The sequence below is a fragment of the Trachinotus anak genome, unplaced genomic scaffold, assembly GCF_046630095.1.
Source record: "Trachinotus anak isolate AG129_WGS33_773 ecotype Australia unplaced genomic scaffold, CSIRO_AGI_Tana_v1 ptg000007l, whole genome shotgun sequence".
NCBI lineage: Eukaryota > Metazoa > Chordata > Actinopteri > Carangiformes > Carangidae > Trachinotus > Trachinotus anak.
The window spans coordinates 9,754,694-9,774,111 of NW_027273858.1; the positions used below are offsets into that span (position 1 = coordinate 9,754,694).

General features: G+C 39.6%; 2 protein-coding genes across 2 annotated transcripts; one reads left to right on the plus strand and one right to left on the minus strand.

The window, feature by feature from the left end:
* The first annotated feature begins 7,398 nt into the window (after positions 1-7,398).
* On the plus strand, positions 7,399-12,617 carry LOC139622781 (serine/threonine-protein phosphatase 2A 55 kDa regulatory subunit B delta isoform). Its single transcript, XM_071480370.1, has 10 exons — positions 7,399-7,569; positions 7,782-7,856; positions 8,352-8,449; positions 8,580-8,745; positions 8,879-8,991; positions 9,077-9,254; positions 9,376-9,540; positions 9,895-10,064; positions 10,667-10,758; positions 10,929-12,617. Exons 1-10 carry the CDS (start codon positions 7,563-7,565, stop codon positions 11,206-11,208), a joined length of 1,344 nt encoding a protein of 447 aa, XP_071336471.1. The 5' UTR covers positions 7,399-7,562; the 3' UTR covers positions 11,209-12,617.
* Positions 12,377-15,716, minus strand: LOC139622782 (BCL2/adenovirus E1B 19 kDa protein-interacting protein 3-like). The gene is made up of 6 exons (XM_071480371.1): positions 15,539-15,716; positions 14,991-15,162; positions 14,821-14,881; positions 14,560-14,666; positions 14,014-14,163; positions 12,377-13,308 (listed from the first exon to the last, which is right to left on the minus strand). The coding sequence occupies exons 1-6, from the start codon at positions 15,579-15,581 to the stop codon at positions 13,266-13,268; spliced, it is 576 nt and encodes a 191-aa protein (XP_071336472.1). The 5' UTR covers positions 15,582-15,716; the 3' UTR covers positions 12,377-13,265.
* Positions 15,717-19,418: the final 3,702 nt, after the last annotated feature.

Here is a 19,418-nt window from a genome sequence, read left to right on the forward strand (position 1 = left end):
TGTATAATGCTGGTCTTTGTTCTACAGAGTCAAGCCACATGAATAGCCGTCCTGAGCACACACAAAAACACACTGACAAACTGATCATCTTAAAAAAGCAACGCCCTGGTGCTCACTTGGCCTACTTTCCACGGCAGCACTGGGACGTGGGAAGAGGAATAGAATTCAGGGGAGGATGTTCTTGCACTCTGGGAAACATTCAGTATAGCAAGTGTGATGCACATAAACATAGCCTTTGCATTGTCAACCTTAGACCGCATTTGCCCCAGATAACTAGTCCCCGTGTGCTAGACTATTCTCTTTGACTTTGCAATTGAAATCCTGAGAAGATTATGCCAAAGCTAAAAGAGGCAAACTCCAGGGTGGGATTTCAATTGTCAATTCCTGTTGGATTTTATAGCATTATGACATATAGTACACCATCTGTTACGCTTCCTGTGACTAGGTCTACGTCTGCACAAGTGGAGCCTATTGACGTGAACATCATTACAACTACGACCTATGGTTTTGAATGGGCGGCAATATTTTTCTCTTATGCACTCTTGAATATAGACGTATGACTAAGCACAGGGGTCTCTATGTTACAAAACACAAGGGTAAATCAGGAAGGTGCAGGAAAGTAACCCCTCCTAACTTTAGCTAAACAGACTTCCTGAAGCGCTAGATAATCTGGGGCTTCTATGTACACCGCCTAACCAAATGTCGACATCTGTGAGGGTGTGCATAAAGAAAAGCTCCTCAGAGAAACAGGGGATAATAATCTTAGTTCCCCTCACCTTCAGCTTGCCCATAGGGGTTTAAAAGGGAGATGAAGAAATCCTATGTAAACATGCCAAGTCAAATTTTCACTTGAAATGTGACGTGGAGGCAAAGGGCAACCTTGGTGCATCACTAATGTGCTTCCACACATGAGTTTTCAGTGCCCCTGGATGTAAACAATTGATGTATTCAGTCCATGGTTTGAGCACTGACTCACTATGCACACTTAGTATGTTTGAACATCTTTTTATCCATGACTGTGTGTTTAGTGCATAGGTGAAGAGCCCAGAGAAGTCAACACAAAGCTTGTACACAATCAGAATCTCTGTTCTCAATAGCTTCCATGAAAGTGAGTTTTGCTCTCCTGAGAAACATACAAAGTTTGAGCATCTGTTCCATCATGTAGTCTTTGTTGAGAAATTAAATATTGAACTGATCTAGTGTACCATGAATGTTTCACTCACATAGTGATTAGACAGACTGGAGAGGCAAGACACCGCAGCACTTTACACTCTACTTTAATATACCGCATTTGTTGTTCTTGCCTTTATGTGTTTTATGCACCAGATTACGTTGTTAGCGTAGAAAATGTTTTTTAATGTTGCTTCAATTAGACTTAACATGCATGTGTAATTCTAGTAACACATACTAACACACAAGCAAATTTATATGCAGATTATGTACACACGTGCACAAACACAATCACCCACTGTACACAATGAGTATTATGAGCGTAGTCCAGCTGATAGTGCACATCAATATAATTGGAAAAAAAAATGAAATTAGAGATTTGGTTTTATGATTCAATTATCAACTTGGTGGCATCACTTTTTACACTTTTATGGTGTTACGCACCATATAGAAAAAAAGTCCTGATTTAAATTAGTTTTGTTGTTTGCAGTTAAAATGCAGGATAAAGGATGTCTCCTCTCTTACTTCACTGTCCTTTGCGCCAAATCAACAACTGTCTCATGGGAGAACCCTTAATGACGTTCTTTGACATTAACATTTCAGATTAGATGAGCAGACCGAGGTAACATGCGAGCAGGAGAAGGAAACGGTATCATCACAGAGATCATAAAATGGTGTCGTGAGTAGTCTTTTGTCCGGGACCATAGGAGAGTTCTGTTGCTAAAGGGAAGGACAAAAGCAGAAGGCGCCACGGGTATAAGGTTCCCCTGAGCAACAATGCTGAAAGTTTCAACTTGCAGCACATGGGTGTAACTTTAACTGGAATACTGTGGATCAAAGACTCACAAACAAAGTGGGTGGAAATGCTGGAGGAGTGTCTGTGCTCAAGTGAAGGACAGGTTCACTAGAGAGAAAGCGGGAGAGACCATTTATGAAACACAGACTAGGCAATCAAGGCTAATTACTGAGACTGTGTTTTGTGAACTCAAAGGGCAGCGTGATTCAATTATCAAAATTGATGTGTATTATGATTTTCGCTCATTTTGAAAAAATAAAATTACCTTTGCAAAAACTGTGGCAAAGCAAGCTTATCAGATATAAAACAAAATCAGAATTTAATTACATTTTTTTTTAAAGAGAGAGCGAGAGAGAAAGATTTCAGATTTGTCAATGCTTCATGCACACGGAGGATACACAGTAGATTTTGTAAGGCATCTCAAACATTCATTCCATACCCCTGTCATCTTTTTGAGAGTGGGAGAATTATTCAGTTCTGCTTCTTTAAATAAGAAACACAGCCTTGAAATTTGTGAGGCTTAAGGCAACTCATCAGGTTAGATCAGTACAATGTGGATGTGTAACCTTTACACTGCAGTTGAACCTGCACATACAAGTGTTATGAAAGGTCCCTGTGGCACTCTGCTCTTCTGACATGGATTTGAAGACTTGCCACTTTATTAGCTGCTAAGCCCCCAATACTTGTTCTATATAGTGGAGGCCTATGTTATGAGCTGGGATCTCATTGTCTAGCGTTATTAGAGGAAGAGTCTGCAGCACTCTCTCGTCCCCCCGAGAGAATAGCCCGACTGTTTGAAGGGAAGCTACAAGTGCAATTTAACCCATCTTATTTACAATATGATCTGTTACAAGGACATCATCGCTGCAAGGATTCACATCTAATATATCCCCTCAATGTGGTGCTTTTCTGTTCTCATTGATTCGTGAGGGTATATTTTTTTCTCATGTTCGCTTGAGCTTTTTTAAAAAAAAAAAAAATCTGTGAATCTGTCAAGTTCAGAGTGTTCATGGAGATAAGCTGGAAACTTTGGCGATCCACGCGACAAAAAAATTCAGCTTTGTGTTTTTTTCCATGGTTTTTATCACGTGGAACTACAGCCGTCAAAACAATTGCCTTGTGCTTAAAGGTCAAAACAGTTAATTAATAAATGTAAGTGCATATGGAGTTCTTCATGATACCATCAACATCAGCTCGGGGAAAACAAGCCGTCTGTGATCATCCCTTGTGTCGGCTGCACACACTTTCCAAAATGGAAATTATCTGCTGGCATTGAATAATAAGTGCCATAGTGCCATCTAGTGCACAAATTTGTACACTGAGAAACGACATTCCCTGTATGTAAAATATACACTATACACTGTATCTATCTATGAAGGCATACAGCCTTAGCAAAGAGGTAGAACTGAAAAATAAATAATAATAATAATAATAAAAAAAGTACCATTTGCACTCATCGCTTGTGTGCTCCAGCGTGAGGTTTAACTGCACTGAATGGCCACACCAAAAATTTCCACTCAGGGGGGAAATAAACAAGGAGGCAAAGGTTTGTCTTCCAAGCCAGGTCTCTGACAACCCTCAGTTGTAGAGAGCCGCAAGGATAATCTCTTTCAGACAATGAGACAATGTTGAAGGCTGTGCATGCAAATTATACTCAGCCATCTAAATTACAAAGACATACACAGACCTCAAGTCATCAGGCCTCATATCTCACTCATCGGGCCTCCTGGCTGTTAATTTGCCAGAGGATGCTATAGAAACAACAGAACAGAAATAATAAGAAAAAAAAAAAAAAAACACATGAGCCAAAACAAGAGTCTTGAATAATTGATTGTGTTTGTCTTTGCTGTTTGTGTATGTGTGTGAGTGTGTGTGTGTGCGTTAAGACTGAGGGTCTGGACAGAGCTTATGCCCCTGAGCAGAGCAGACACATCCACTGCCCAATGGTTTGTGTTAAAAACTGTCTGATGGACCAAATGTGGGGGAAGGGTATGTTTGTGTGTTGTGCGAGGTTCAAATACATGTGTATGGGTATTTATGTGCATGCCTCGGTGTGTATATTCACACTGGACCAGATGAAATCAGTACTTAGCTGCGTCTGAGTTTGTCAAAAAGAAACTTGGACACGATGAGCTCGTGTTAAAATCAGGCCTGTTTCTTTATTCAGTTACACGAGAACGCAATGAAGTAAAGATAACAAACGCTTGTTGTTAAACGGCTCAGGAATAGGTGTGTTGTAAGATGTTAAAAAGTCAATATACCTTCATTTTGTCTGTGCTGGTAATGAGCCATATTTTCTGGGGGAAATGGCTGCTTCTCCGGAGGCACCATGTCTACTGAATGTGGCCCTGATCCTGGATAAAACAGAAGGCTCACCAATCAATCTCTCCAGGTTGCCCACAGCCAGAGAAAGCAGCTGCACCACATGTTTGCCTTGCGCGATAGCGACAAGTTAACATACGGGCAGCACAGTAACCATCCACAAGCAGCCTCTAGCTGTCTTATAATGAATTCCCACAGGGATGGGGAACTATCAGAGTCAGTGGTGTTACTGGAGGCTCGGAATAAAGTCAACACCTCTCCTTATACCTGATGAAGCTACGGCATGGCAGCACACACACACTCTCTCTCTCTCTCTCTCTCTCACACACACACACACACATACACAGTCACAGCCACAACACTGAACTTGTAAAAATTTGAGAAATCTAATGTATACAACAATTAGGCTGTGCAGTTTATTAAATCACAAATTAGGCTTTAGGCAAATGTTTCTCCCTCACACTGTGATGGTGAACACAAACAGTTCCTTTTGTTTGAAATAGTGCACTATTAGTCATGGCAGCAATTTTATTTACTCTCATTTATAGGAATGATATATAGTAAAGACAGACGTTTTAGAGTGGAAGTGAAATTAAACTAAAATAAAAAAAATAAAAAAAACGCTGCTTTCCATCATTTCTCAGAATTACAAAAGCAATTTTTTTTTGTATCCTTTATCCTGATCTGGCCATTCATAGCATCTATAGCCAAACTAGTTTATGCTTTAAAATCAAAAGTATTTTGTAATTTTTGTATCCAGCGAATAATGTCTACACTGCCTCATCAGACAGCTACACAATTTGTTCCATTTAGTCGGAGGTTGAAGCTATCAAAGTAAAAACCACCGCAAACCCATTCGGTGCTGTGTGCAGCTGCACAGGGCTCCTCGTGTAGAAGTCAAGGATGTTTTAGAGGTTCAAGTGGTTCTTACAATAATGATGGTTTTTACAAAACACTGGTGAACAATCTATTTTTTATTCAAGGGTAACACACCACATCTTTCAACTACAAATGGGATCGCTACACAAGCAGGTGTAAAATGCTTATTTGGGTGTATTATGTTTAAAGTCGCTATTCAACTGTGTCTTAGGGAACACCTGTAAAATGTATAATTTACACAAATTTCTACGCATGCTATTTCATTTCTATGAACAGTCTTACACCAGCCAACTTGTACCAATACTGCAGGCACAAGTTGGTCCACCTTTATATATATATATATATAACTATAGATATAGATATAGTCTGCCTAACCTCCAGGCCTCTGCTCTGCTTCTCCCCAAGGGACGCTGTGTGAGTGATGAGGGGGATGTGGAGCTAGGGAGATACCGGGGAGAAGGTTTTGGCCCAGGTCTTTCAGGTTACATCCCTATTTCATTCACTTGCCACCTCCAGGACAATCTGCAAATGCACAAAACAAATAAAATCATAATGGACATAATATCATAAATATATAGTAGTTTGGAGCCAGAGCTTATAATCACAGTTACTTGAAGTCAGTGCAGAGGGTTAGTTAGCTTCAAAGACACACAGGACCTGTAACATCTGGTCAAAAACAAGCACTATTTGTTAATGAGCACTTTACAGGCCACCGTGCTATTTAAAGATAAAGAGTAAAATTAGAATACAATAGCAGCTGTAAAAACACAGGACCTCATTTTACTTTTCAGTGAAATTAATAGCCTTTTCCTATCAATCAGTGCACTTAGAAGAACATACAGTATCTCTGGTTATTCCAGCCACTGAAATGTGCCCCAGATATTACATATTCTCACACTTCATCAGAATCTGTTGGTTTTTTGTTTTTTTTAGTTTTTTTGGAATGTGACTTTTTATTGTAGAATCAGCCCCTATGGGTTATCCTCGCCTCCCAGCCCTCAGAGAGTGCTGTTTACAGAAAAATAAGCATAAAACTAAAAACAGCTACCACAGCTCGAACATCATGTATATTTTGCATAATGATTTTAAGCATATCTCCAACAGAAACAGAAACAGAACAGAAATATGCATGGCATACTTTTTGGCAAATTCTGAGTGGAACATTTGGAAAGTTTGTTCCCTGATGTATAATCCATCATTTAAAGAAAACTGTGCAAAATGACTGATAGCATACAAGTGGTTGGTTCACAGACTGAATGCTTTGTATAAAATAAAAAAAACAAAAAAAACAAATGATCAACCAAAATAAATAAGCATTTTTCATTCTATAAATGATGTAGAAAAAGATCATCAAGATTACGATAGATACATGTAAGCGACATAGCAGTTTCAGCCTTATTGTTACAGGTCAAAATTCAAACTGTGGAAATAAATTGTTGTATTTTAACTTTTTAACACTACTGTATTTGTTTTCAGTTGACTTGACTGATCAGGCTTTACACATCAAGTCACAAAAGACTAGCAAAAAAACACAAAAGGCCTCTGGCAGTTCTGTGAAATGGGATCTGAATAATACATAAGTATGTACATTCAGTTTATTACCCTCAGAGGTGTAACACACCTGCATAACCCAACATAAAATAACTGGGTTTTCATCCTCTTCCCCACTAGATGTCACCCATTGACCATACAATAGAAAGCTGGGGCACTTCTAAGGTGTCATGCAATTTTGTTGAGTTAAGACACATTTTATATTTAACAGCAACAACGACCAAGCGAACAATGTAAAAAAAAAAAAAAAAAAAAGTTTTATCATGAATTATATAATTTGTCAATAGACGTTTAACGCTGCAAGTACTTTATCAGCTACATTACACGTTACATTATATGTATGAGCCATACCCGGACTATGAACACAAGGCTATGAAAATGTTTCATTGCATAGCTATTTGTTGATCGTTTGATTTTCGTGCTTCAGCTTTCATCTAAAGACACCTACACCTGATGTAAAGTGTCATGTGTCATATGTCCCACCCACGAATCAGAGGACAGCTGAACCGGCTGACACAGGCTCGATAAGCAGCTCCTAATATGTAATGTACTGGAGATGAAGTTGAAAAGCACTGAAAATAGAGGCTGAATGCAGATTTGATAAAATGATGCTCGGGAGGATGGAGGGAGCCAGGATGTGGCATGTGTGCATGACGTCATTTCTCCATGTACTGTGCGCCATTTTGGAAGAAAAAAAAAAAAATCACGGATAATTTCCGTGGTCTTGACAGATCCGGACCCGAGTCTTCACACTGATTGTGGATGTTATCTGTTCCCCCGAGCAAGCCGCATTGGTTGATTAGGTATTGGAAGCTGTGTACAGCAAGAGCTGCTAAATGAAGCAATGGCGGGTAAGCTACTTTTGAAGGGGTGAGAAGGATCCACCTCACTTGGTGTGTGTGATGGCCTGAATCTGCAAGTTAGCTAGCCAACGTTAGCGCTGGCGAGCTAAGGTGCTAGTTGTCAAACTGTGTCACTGTCAGGTCGTTTTATCGCTACGCGAAACGCGAATCAGACACAAACCAACGCCCTGTTCTTTTGTCTCTTTTGTGTTTTTTTACAGGAGTTGCAGGAGGAAATGATTTCCAGTGGTGTTTCTCTCAAGTAAAAGGAGCGATAGATGAAGATGTTGCGGAAGGTATGTGGCTAACGTTAGCTCGGCGGCTAGGCTAGAACGATGGGAAGCTAGCTAGGTGGTCTGATGATGATGAGGATGCTCTTTGGGCTTCACGGGAGATGCACGATAGCTAGATGGTCGCACAGGTTTTAATTCAAGGCAGCTGTCGTGATTGGAGTGACTCTGTTTGTGGATCGATTGCACAAACGCCCTTTCTTCTGTAAATAACTATATGCCGCTAGCTAGCCGTATGCTAGGTGGTGGCTAAGCTATTAAAAGGGGAGCGACCGTGTCCATGACGTCAATGTGCTGCGTCCATAAATTGTCAAAGTGACATCATGCGTGTTTTCATTCATTCATACATGAATGGGTGTGCGTGTTTGGCTGTCTGTGTGTCACACTCTTCATCTGAGAAAAACGTCCTCTGCACCGGTAGCATGGATCTAGCTGTGATCAGAACTATCATTGAGAACGCTGAGCTGTGAGGTCTAAATCAGTATGTGTGTCCATTTTCAGCTGACATAATCTCAACAGTTGAGTTCAACTATTCTGGAGAATTGCTTGCAACTGGAGATAAAGGAGGCAGAGTAGTGATATTTCAACATGAACAGGAGGTAAGATTTAAATGGAACAACAGTCAAGTGTCTTCATCAGCAGTATAATGTCAGAAGATACCTGCTGACTATGTTGCAGTAGTAATGTGTGCACCTTTTGACTTGACTTGTTTACAATGTTTTCTTTCAGTCTAAGAATCGTCCACACCTGCGCGGGGAGTACAACGTCTATAGCACTTTTCAGAGTCACGAGCCAGAATTTGACTATTTGAAAAGTTTAGAAATCGAGGAAAAAATTAATAAAATAAGATGGCTACCCCAACAAAATGCTGCTCACTTTCTACTTTCGACAAATGGTAAGTGTTATTTTTCATCTGTTTGGATTATCATTTGATATTACAATTTGAAAGTGTGTGACTTAACTTGATCCCTGTCAGATAATGGTTCTTGACCTCTAAATCTTACAACTTCCTTAAATTTTTTTGTTAGATAAAACTATCAAATTGTGGAAAATAAGTGAAAGAGATAAACGAGCAGAAGGTTACAACCTGAAAGATGAAGATGGACGACTCAGAGACCCCTTTAGAATCACCTCTTTACGGGTATGTAATCTGTCTCTCATTCGAAAATGGCTGTTGATGGTTTTTACAAAATCTTGTCTGAAAAGTTCCATGTTCTCTGTTTCAGGTACCAGTACTGATGCCAATGGATCTCATGGTAGAAGCAAGCCCACGGAGGATCTTTGCAAATGCGCACACCTATCACATTAATTCCATTTCTGTAAATAGTGATCATGAAACGTACCTCTCCGCAGATGACCTAAGAATAAATCTATGGCACTTGGAAATCACAGACAGAAGTTTTAGTATCCTTTTTCTTTGTCAGGGAGCAGCAGATATTAGATATGTGGCTTAAGGGTCAATAGTTCTTTGCACTCTTTCATATTGAAACATAAGACTGCTAGTTCCTTAACATTGTGTTCCCAGATATTGTAGACATCAAGCCTGCCAACATGGAGGAACTGACAGAAGTAATCACAGCTGCTGAGTGCCATCCACACCAATGCAATGTATTTGTGTACAGCAGTAGCAAAGGCACCATCCGCCTGTGTGACATGCGAGCAGCAGCACTCTGCGACAGGCACTCAAAGTGTAAGTACCTCTGCTGCACGTGAATTGAGTCAATTAATTAGTCGATCAGTGGAAAATTCGTTGATTAGAGTTTAAATATATCAGTTATATACCAGACATTTCATAATAGTTGATCTAATATTTCGATTTCCTGCTTTTCTCCATATTGATTTATTATATATAGGGTTTTTTGACTTTTGGTCAGACAGAATCAATTTAAAAACATCACTTTTGAATGTGGTAAACCCTGATTACTAAAATAACAGATTTCTTTATTTAGCAACATTGTAGTCGAACCATGTCCATTATGGGAATGATTAGAAATGTTAGAAATAACAGTTGAAGACTTTATTTTATTTTATTTTATTTTTTAAGTCTTTGAGGAGCCTGAGGATCCAAGCAGCCGATCCTTTTTCTCTGAGATCATCTCCTCCATTTCGGACGTGAAGTTCAGTCACAGCGGACGCTACATGATGACACGTGACTACCTCTCCGTCAAAGTTTGGGACCTCAACATGGAGAACAGGCCAGTGGAGACATATCAGGTGCATAAATATACTTCATACATGTAGTGGTTTAAATAAATAACTGATGTTAACCCCTGTGAGCACAAAATAAGCATTGTTTCAAAAATAACTTCTCTGAGTCAAGCAATGGCTTAGAATCAACCCTTAATGTAACATATATAAATTAAAAAGCACAACATTTTTATATGATTGAGGCTATAAACATCGTTATTTCCACTACATGGCAGTGTTTTCCATAACAAATATACCAGTAAGTCAGTTGTGCTGCAGAGTATCTCTCATCTGTAACTGTAATTTTTCATTCCTAATTTCCAGTTTTATTTAAATTCGTATAATTTTGCAACAGTATCTTCATATTAAGTGAAAGATCATACAGAAAAGTGAAAGGATATGATCCATTCAGTGAATGGCATCACAAGTGTGTCTGGTGAATCTGAGGACAGTTGTGTTAAAATGTTCCGAGCCAAAGTCACGAATCGCGTGATGAGAAAACATGGGGTAAATTTGCAATACTCAGTCGACAGCTGGATGAGCTCTTTTACACTTAAATCATATACTCATACAGATGAAGACATTAGGCTCAAGTGAATATTTAGGCTAAGTCATTTCTTTTGTTTCAGGTGCATGAATACCTTCGCAGTAAACTCTGCTCCTTGTATGAAAATGACTGCATCTTCGACAAGTTTGAGTGCTGCTGGAATGGCAGTGACAGGTAAGTGCTCATGCTTTTGCATGGGAAAGTATTTCACTTGCTACTACTTTTATAGTATATTTTATAATATTTGGAACAATGTTCCTGGTTTTTGTATTTCATGTGTCTATCACTGGTGTCATAGCAAGTCAGTGCAAACAATCACTTTGATTTTCTTTCTCGGTCATCAGTGCCATCATGACCGGCTCCTACAACAACTTCTTTCGAATGTTTGACCGCAACACCAGGCGGGACATCACACTGGAGGCATCCCGGGAGAGCAGCAAACCACGGGCTACGCTCAAACCCCGCAAAGTGTCCACTGGTGGCAAGAGGAAGAAGGATGAGATCAGCGTGGACAGCCTGGACTTCAACAAGAAGATCCTCCACACTGCCTGGCACCCCAAAGATAACGTGATAGCTGTGGCAGCCACCAACAACTTGTACATTTTCCAGGACAAAATCAACTAGAAGATTTGGGGCTCCAGAGGATAGGGCTTTTACCGTACCTGTGTAGTTAAGCCTACTACTTGTCTATCTGTATAAGAAGAAACAGCCTCGTTGTCCTCCTGGTGAAGAATTCGAAAGCACGTGTCTACTTTTTTTGCCACAGGAGGTTGATCCATAGGCCTGTTTTATTTTGAGTCTGAGCTTAGGTTGTTTTTGCCTTTGGCACCAGGGCAATCAACATGCCCCCCTGACCCAGAAAGCCCAATTCGGGTCTAATTGACGGAATGGCACTCCCTAGAGGTCAAACTCTTGAACGTTGGTGTTTGTGTTGACATTTTAAGCCTTCATTTCATGATTTAACAACAGAACTCTTGGAAGCCCTTAAAATGACGTCTTGTCAAAGTTGTAACATCATTTCAAAGATTTTGGGCCCTCTGAAGCACGGATTAATGGCCAATAAGCCTAACTGTAACATTCCCCCATTGGCCATGTATTCAGGCCAAACTGCTGGTGGAAGAGGCCATGAATTTGGAAAGTGGACTTGTTTCTTTTCTTCCCCTCCCTCCTCTTACTTTACCCCAGTCAATACGGTGACATAATTTCACTGACTGTATCTACTCAAGTACACCTTGTCATCCACATAATAAAAGAAACTAAAACTACAGATGTGTTTTTAAATTTAGAAGTATGTATTAAAACATGTTTATTGCTTTGCATGTTTTTATGTTGTAGAGAGGTGGAAAAATGTTCAGTCACACCACTGTCTTTTGAGCAGATCTCAAGCAAACTTGTCATGGAAATACTATTTGGGGCTACCAGTTTCAGAACCACTGTTGGAGACAACCGATAATGTGTTTGTGTCAAGAGATTAATTTCTAGTTTTTGACCATGTTTTAGGATGCAGGCTGGAAACCACATGGCACAAGATGGGGCCCAGGACAAAGGGAATCTGCAGCCTTAATACCTACTTCTATCAGTGACAGCTACGAGTTACATGTCCCCAAACGTTTTACAAACCTCATGTGCATTATTTGTAAATCCTATTTTATAGAGTTATGTCCTCATATACTGCTGCTATATGTGGCTGTCTATGAAAACACGTAAAGGAGGAAAATTGCACACCATACAGTTTATGTGATAGAGTGCCTCCGAATCATGTAATAAGTAAGTAAAAGTCAGACAGGCCTCATACATGTGCCCTTATTCATTTATTAGGGATGTCACCCAAATTTGAACCGCGTATTGCAAATGTGGATCTTATCTCCGTAGTTGTGAATGCAGAAATGAAAGTTGACTACACAAAACATATACTGATGACATTAAAACAAACACATAATAATGCATTGTCTTTGTCCATTGATTCCTAACATGGTGGCAATGTATTCACTTGTTTATTATTTTGACCAAAGTTCAATAAAATTTTAATTGTGTTCATCTGCACGTGGTCCTCTCCTTTGAAAGTCAGCTACATATTAACTTGTGCATTTGGGCCATAAGTGTGTTTCCAGCTTTTCTGTGTAAGATGAACACATTTGTGCTTAATAAGCTAACATATGATTTTATACAATTTACAGTTGCAGAAATTGAGCAATCAGTGATGAATGTTATCTCTTAAACACTAAGCTAATGATCCCTTGGACAAAGAAAAAAAAAACATAAAAATCAAAAATCCCTTTATCCACTGCCGATTTTTAACAAACAAAATCAATTGGCAGTATATCATTTAAAATCTCAAGTGACTTCTAACTTAAAATAGGAAATGATGTACAATACATATCAGTTCCCCAACATGCAGATTTAAGGAGCAGGAAGCAGCAAAACAGTCATCTCCAGATCAGGACAGGGACTACAGCAAGGAGCAGAGGATTGGTCAATGCTATGTTCAGGAGTAGGAACCATGAAAACAGCAATGACGGACCGTTCAATCTCCATGCTGTTGTGGGCAACATGAGGCTCTCAATCTAATTGGACCATGTCACATGGCCACATCTCCCTTGATCTTCAAAAGGTCCCATTTTAAGGCATGCCAAGAAGGTCACATCAAGGTGACGAGGTGTTGCAACACACTACTATTCTACTTAGTAGGTGTTGTGGGAGGTTAGGCGTTTCCCAATATATATCCTAAAAGGAGAAGAGACAAACATGTAAAATCAGGTGCTCAGAGCAAATTATATAATTAAACATCTGGGAAAATTTTACGAGTCTGTTCATGCCTCTTCATCATCATACTTTTGTCACTAGAAAGAATATCTGTGCAATAGTGTTTCTTTTAAAAGTAACCTTGTTGAGATGATAAGCTGTGGTGTTGTTGCTCTACAGACAAATTACTGCTGGTACTAAACACAATTTCCTCATAAAGGTGGGACACATCAGACTAAACTGAGTGCCCTGAACACTCTTAGGGTTTGGAACAAAGCTCTCAACACACAAGTAGTTTACTTTTATCTTTTACACACTATCTGAGACACTGAACATTAATGGCCACCGCTGGCTGCCTGTCCAACAACACGTCCAATCATGCTATAGTCTGAGCAATCATTATGTTTATTAATGTCACAAAACAAAAGTAAATAAAATTGTTAAAACTGTCCAACTACCAAAAATCCAAACACAAGACTGGAATATATCACGATCAAAACTATCTAAACAGTAGAAAAACAGGTCTATATTTTCATAAATACATTAATTGTATGTGGTCAAAAACTGGGGTTTTAAAGGGTTCTCTGAGGATCCTTCTTTAATTGCCTCTAGAGGTTCCTATATGTGTTTTTAGTTTTCGAGCTACTGTAATATTGCCAGAGTTAGCGATTAAATGATGTTGCTTACCCTAGGCCAACAGCAAGTATGTGAGAAATGATTAATGAGGGAAGGAACAGCTTCAGAAACTCAGCAGAGAGAATGCCTCCCTTCTTCATGACGCTGGTGTTCCTGATGCTGAGAGAGGTCGAGCGCTTAGGGTACTTCAGCAGGAACTCCCTACAGAGGAGCACATTAATTTTTCATTGTTCTGAATATATTAAAATCAATGAGTGCCAGTTTAATGTCATGCTGACACCTATTAGCACACAGACATCGTTTTAATCTCTCTGAATTACAATTACAAATCATGGTGTGAAAAAATATATACTTAGGCTACTACATGCGAGTGATTACCACTAAAGGGTTTAACAATTTCCTCTACCATCCCTGTAACCACTGCCATTATTCCTATTGCTAGTGATTACTTGTGCATTCTAACTGTAATCACTTAGTTCATAGACATTACCATTTTAACTGAACTACGTAATAGCACATTTTTGTCCATATTTTAGAATAATCACACAATCATGATACCAGATACTATAATTTAAAAAATTAGTGGTGGCAACATACTTTGGTGGATTGTTCTCAGGTCGACTAGACCAGTCCCAGATCCAGTCAGCATTTTTCTTCATCAGATTCTCTACTTCCCGTCTTGTTTCTTGGAAGTCTTCATCTGACTGAAAAATATAATCCAGCATCAACTTGGCCATCACAAATATCTCAAAACAACGTTATGCTATGCACTATCAAATTAACTATTTATTTAAATTATACTTAATTAGACTTTGATTAATAGATTTTAATACAAATCAGTGGTTCCAACAGACATACCTGTGAGCTGTTTCCCTCTGAGCCTCTCCACAGCAGAAGGGGGGTCTGTGCTCTGAGTGGACTGATGTGAAGAGGACGACACACAGGGGAAACTTTGTGAACACCACTTCTTGACAATCTGTATTACACACTGCACAAGAGAAACACTGCTTCCCCCTTTTCTCACAGACCTGTTGCACTGAGAGCTTCCTCTGGAGCTGTTTCTGCCAGACTCGTTCTGTGCATCCAGCAGCATTTTCTCCACGTCGACCTCCTGGCTAGACGTGGGGATTTGCTCCTGACTTCCATGATGACTTGTACTTTGGGAGCCGTTGCCACTGAAATGCAGCTCAACCCAGGAACCTTAAATGAAATACAGTAGTCTTTACATGAAAGCTTGTGGATATGCACTGCTGTCCCACTGGCCTACATAGGCTGGGACTGCCACGCAGGCTCTGGGTACAGTAGAACAATAAACATGGAGGGACTGCTCTTGGCTTGGAGGCAATCTGATCCTGCAGCACTGGAAATTAGCCTAGTTCACTAACCAGGACGATGGGCTGTCGTCTTACAGTGGTCTCACCACTTATAGAGCTTAATCTTGCTACATCAGCTCAGGCTTTTCCCGGGGCTAGTTCAGGCGATTGGATGTTAGTCACCTCTGGATTTCTAAATTATTGGCTAGCAATTAGCATGAGCTCTGGTGAGCTACTGGCTTGTTTTGACGTGTATACTGTACCTTGCAAACTCTCGTCACACGAAATGTCCTTCTGGAGCGACATTGCACTGGTGGAAACTCGCGGGTCCGCACGGTCACGCAGCTCCAGGGGCCGAAATCTAAGCGAAATGGTGGCGAAATCTGTCCGAGCAGCTGAGAGATGCAGCCACCACAACAACGATGACGCAACGCTGCTGTTTATCTGCGACGTGATTGGCCCGGAGAGGGGAGCACGCACTGGGGGGAACAAGCTCCCCCAGACGACCCCCAACAAACACACGTTTCACATGAGCTGTGTGAAAACTGTATGCCAACAACCCCAATAGAGACATTTTGATAATGGTGGCACATTAGGTTGAACCGTTTTTTGTTTTTGTTTTTTTGTTTTTATCAAAGCACTTCCACACACCTGTCTGCAGATGGCAGTCATAGCTCACAACACCCTCCCTCCCTCCCTCCCTCTTGGTGTTGTTTCAGCATGAAGAGTACAAATACACCATGTGACAAAAGCCACAACACAAATTTCAGTCGTTACTTAACTACGGGAGTGCACACAAAGCAATCAGTTGGCCTCACTTGTAAATATATTATGTATTTATAAATAGATTTCATGATGAACTGTGCATGCACTCTCACATGGCCACTTCCCTGGACTGGATGAGTGTCAGTCCCTATCCTATCCTAAATTTGTACTTTCTGGTTTAGAATTAGCTTTCGTCCTGACCTTAAGAGCATCAAAGGATACTGACCCCACTTCTTTTAAATCAAAGATTTACTGGTTTTCAACAAGGTAAAACACATTGTATTTATTGTTAGTGACTTCTTGAAGAGGCGACTCCAAATTTGAGGCAGGCAAATTTCATTATGTTCTCTACCATGGAGATTAGTACGACTCATTATTCTTCCAAAATTAAATTATTTCTACAATTGATGGGGGCTTATTATTATGGGGTGTGCTCTCCTTCCTGGCAGACCATGGTTTACACAAAATATATGGAGCTTACTAGATCATTTCAAAACAGAGATAAATTACTTGGGTAACCAGTAAAAGAAAATAGCAGTTTTCCTTCTTACCAAAAAAACAAGCTTGCACAAACAAGAAGCAATATTAATTTTCACCTAGGGAATGAATAAAGTATCTATCTATCTATCTAATTAAATCCCCTTTGGTGCTGCATCAGGGTTTTGTTTTGCAATTAAGCATTTTCATTTTCTGTTAGTTAGTTACTGTTTACAGTGTAGTCGCAGTAAACAGCACGTGTTTTCTCTATTTCGTCAGGGAACTGAGAGCACAATTAAGGAGCGCACATAAGACAGTACGATGGAGACACCTCAAGAGTTTTATATAACTTTATTCCTGCTCCCTCTAGCAGAGGAGAAAATAGGCCTTTTGTCACACGGCATATGGTAATACCTTAAAATTCACTCGTAAGCCAGACGATTGGATAATTCGGAGTAGATCACATTACCATATCATTGCATTGTCAGGGGCAGTAAGCACTCCAAGAAATCTAAATGTTCTAGTCAGAGCCACACCATTGTGTATGGAACTGATACTGCTAGATGTCAGCTAAAGAGAAAGCAACACAAAACGGAATATGTTGCAAATCACATTTTTCTATAATCAGAAAACAGGGCCTGTTTTGTTCAAAGGTGTTATGTTCAGCCCTCTTCAATGTAGTAGCTACAAAATTTAATATGATAAAATGTCAGTGATATTGATTTTGTCAACAATGCATACATCTATCTAGCATTCAGTAACAGCTAAATAAACATTTATGAAAACATATGCGTTAGAGAATTTATCACAGATAATATCTCAAATAATATCAAATTCTGCGTGTGTAACCTGTTTAGATCTTCATGTAGCACTGTCAGAAGTTATGATGCAGGCAATATTGGCAGTAATTTTGTTTAGTGTTATGAATGCTGCATTCCACTCCACCTCCTTGCTCTCATTAAAAAAAGCCAGATGGTATATGCAACACAATGAATGCATTACACAATGTTATAATACGCCTCCATTCTCCACATTGAGCTATTTGTCATGTAGCCTATGCCATGTATGGCTTTGACCAAAAGCTTTGTTTAGTCTTTAATCTGATTAATGATATACAGTTATTAAATAACAAATAAAAGCATAAAAAAACGTACTTTGCCGCATTTATAAACTGTGCAGCTGGCGTCGCAAATGCCACTGAATTTACACTTAATAAAAGCTGTACCCATATGCTATACCTAAGATCTAAGAGAACATAGAGAAAATCTCAAAGCAGCTCAAATATATATAAATGGAAACCGTATTTTCCAAATCAAGAATTAAAAGTAAGATTGTGATATGAAACATTTACAGCCCCAAGGAAGGAAGTCCCCTCTCCCCATCCTTTAGCCCATTAAATTAAACCAGAAATTAGCGTCTGGAAGTCTGTCACCGATCACCATAGATAATCTACCATTATCAGAGGTACCAGAGGTCTTTCAGGAAGGGGAAATTCACATCCTGCTTTGCATCAGCTCACCCAAGAAATAATTAATGAAGTAAAACCTAAACGGTGTAAGAAAATCTAATTGATGAGTGAATAATATTTGTCAGTGATATAAAAACACTTCAACTCTACTTTGTCTTTTGTCTGACTTACGTTGTTTGACATTGGCTTTGGTGGAGGTCTGCGATCCCTGACTGCATTTCTATTAGTAGACATACCCAGATAGTGTGCCGTCCATTGGTGCCATCAAGGAGAGCAGTCATATCCTTTCACAGAGACTTGCTCCATCACCATGGAAGGTCCCAAGAACTACAGTGGGCCGTAAGCTGCATAAGACAAATAAATAACAGAACATAAATAGATAGTTCAAAATATAACAGATGCAATATTGCATATATATCGTCTACAAATGGTTATTCGATTTGCCATACTTTGCACTCACTATGACTGAGAGCTGCAGTGCTACTAAATCAAGTCCAAATTCTGTGCTTAGCTTGTTTGACTGGGATTGCTACCAGCTGCCAGCAGTAATGCTTTGCGTTGTTTACTTGCTACATTTAAATCATGGAGCTGGCTCAGTTTTTATGAACGACAAACGCAACCACACAGCTTGTTGGACAGTACTTACCGCTCTTTTCAAGACACTTCCGGAGTCCTTGGGCCAATAAAGAAACGTCATAACATATTTTCTAACACGTGTTCAACCAAAGACAACTCCTAAGCAAAATTATCCTCTAGCACTTCTTGCACCAACCACGCATCACGAATTTGTTGTTAATTCTTAATCAATTTGAGCCTTTATTATGCCTCTTTTACATTTTAAAATATGGCGCTCACGTCCCGCCAGATTCATACCAGTCGTGAATGCGTTATATAGCTAGCTATTTAGCCAGCTTATTAGGTGCAGTTGTTTCTAGTAATATCCTAAACAAGGACCACAAACAATATTAATACCAAAATGCCAATAACATTTTCATAAAATGATGATTTACCTTTACAGCAGTGGAAAGAACAGAATAGAATAGAATATCTTTATTGTCATTGCACATAAATTGTACAGCAACAAGATGAGGTTTTGCAACTCTTAAGATGCTCTTGGAATAAGACTATGAAGTATAGGGTCCTCAGTCCACCATCTGCATCTCAAATGTTTGGGGAAGGGAAATCTTTCAGTGCAAATCACCTGGAAAAAAGGCCACACAAGACACCATCTGCTGACCATCAGAGGTAACTGCCACAACACACTCATTAAAATCAAAAGGTCAAATGGCATTACTGAAGTATGGAAGTGTAGTAGTAATCATACATGTGCCAAGGAGAAGATGTCTTTAAATGTTTAGACCCCATCAAGAGGTAGAACAGACAATGTTGTTTAGACAGACTACAACCACGACTCTTCATGAGTGGGATTTGGT

Bases quoted from the DNA above. Each gene is read 5' to 3' on its own strand.
- LOC139622781 (XM_071480370.1), top strand. The intron at 10,065-10,666 runs GTGCATAAATAT...CTTTTGTTTCAG, and splicing joins GGCCAGTGGAGACATATCAG to GTGCATGAATACCTTCGCAG. The intron at 10,759-10,928 runs GTAAGTGCTCAT...CTCGGTCATCAG, and splicing joins TGCTGGAATGGCAGTGACAG to TGCCATCATGACCGGCTCCT.
- LOC139622782 (XM_071480371.1), bottom strand. From the start codon at position 15,581: ATGTCGCTCCAGAAGGACATTTCGTGTGACGAGAGTTTGCAAG. The intron at 15,163-15,538 runs GTACAGTATACA...ATTTCATTTAAG, and splicing joins GTGTGACGAGAGTTTGCAAG to GTTCCTGGGTTGAGCTGCAT. The intron at 13,309-14,013 runs GTAAGCAACATC...TTCTCCTTTTAG, and splicing joins ATACTTGCTGTTGGCCTAGG to GATATATATTGGGAAACGCC.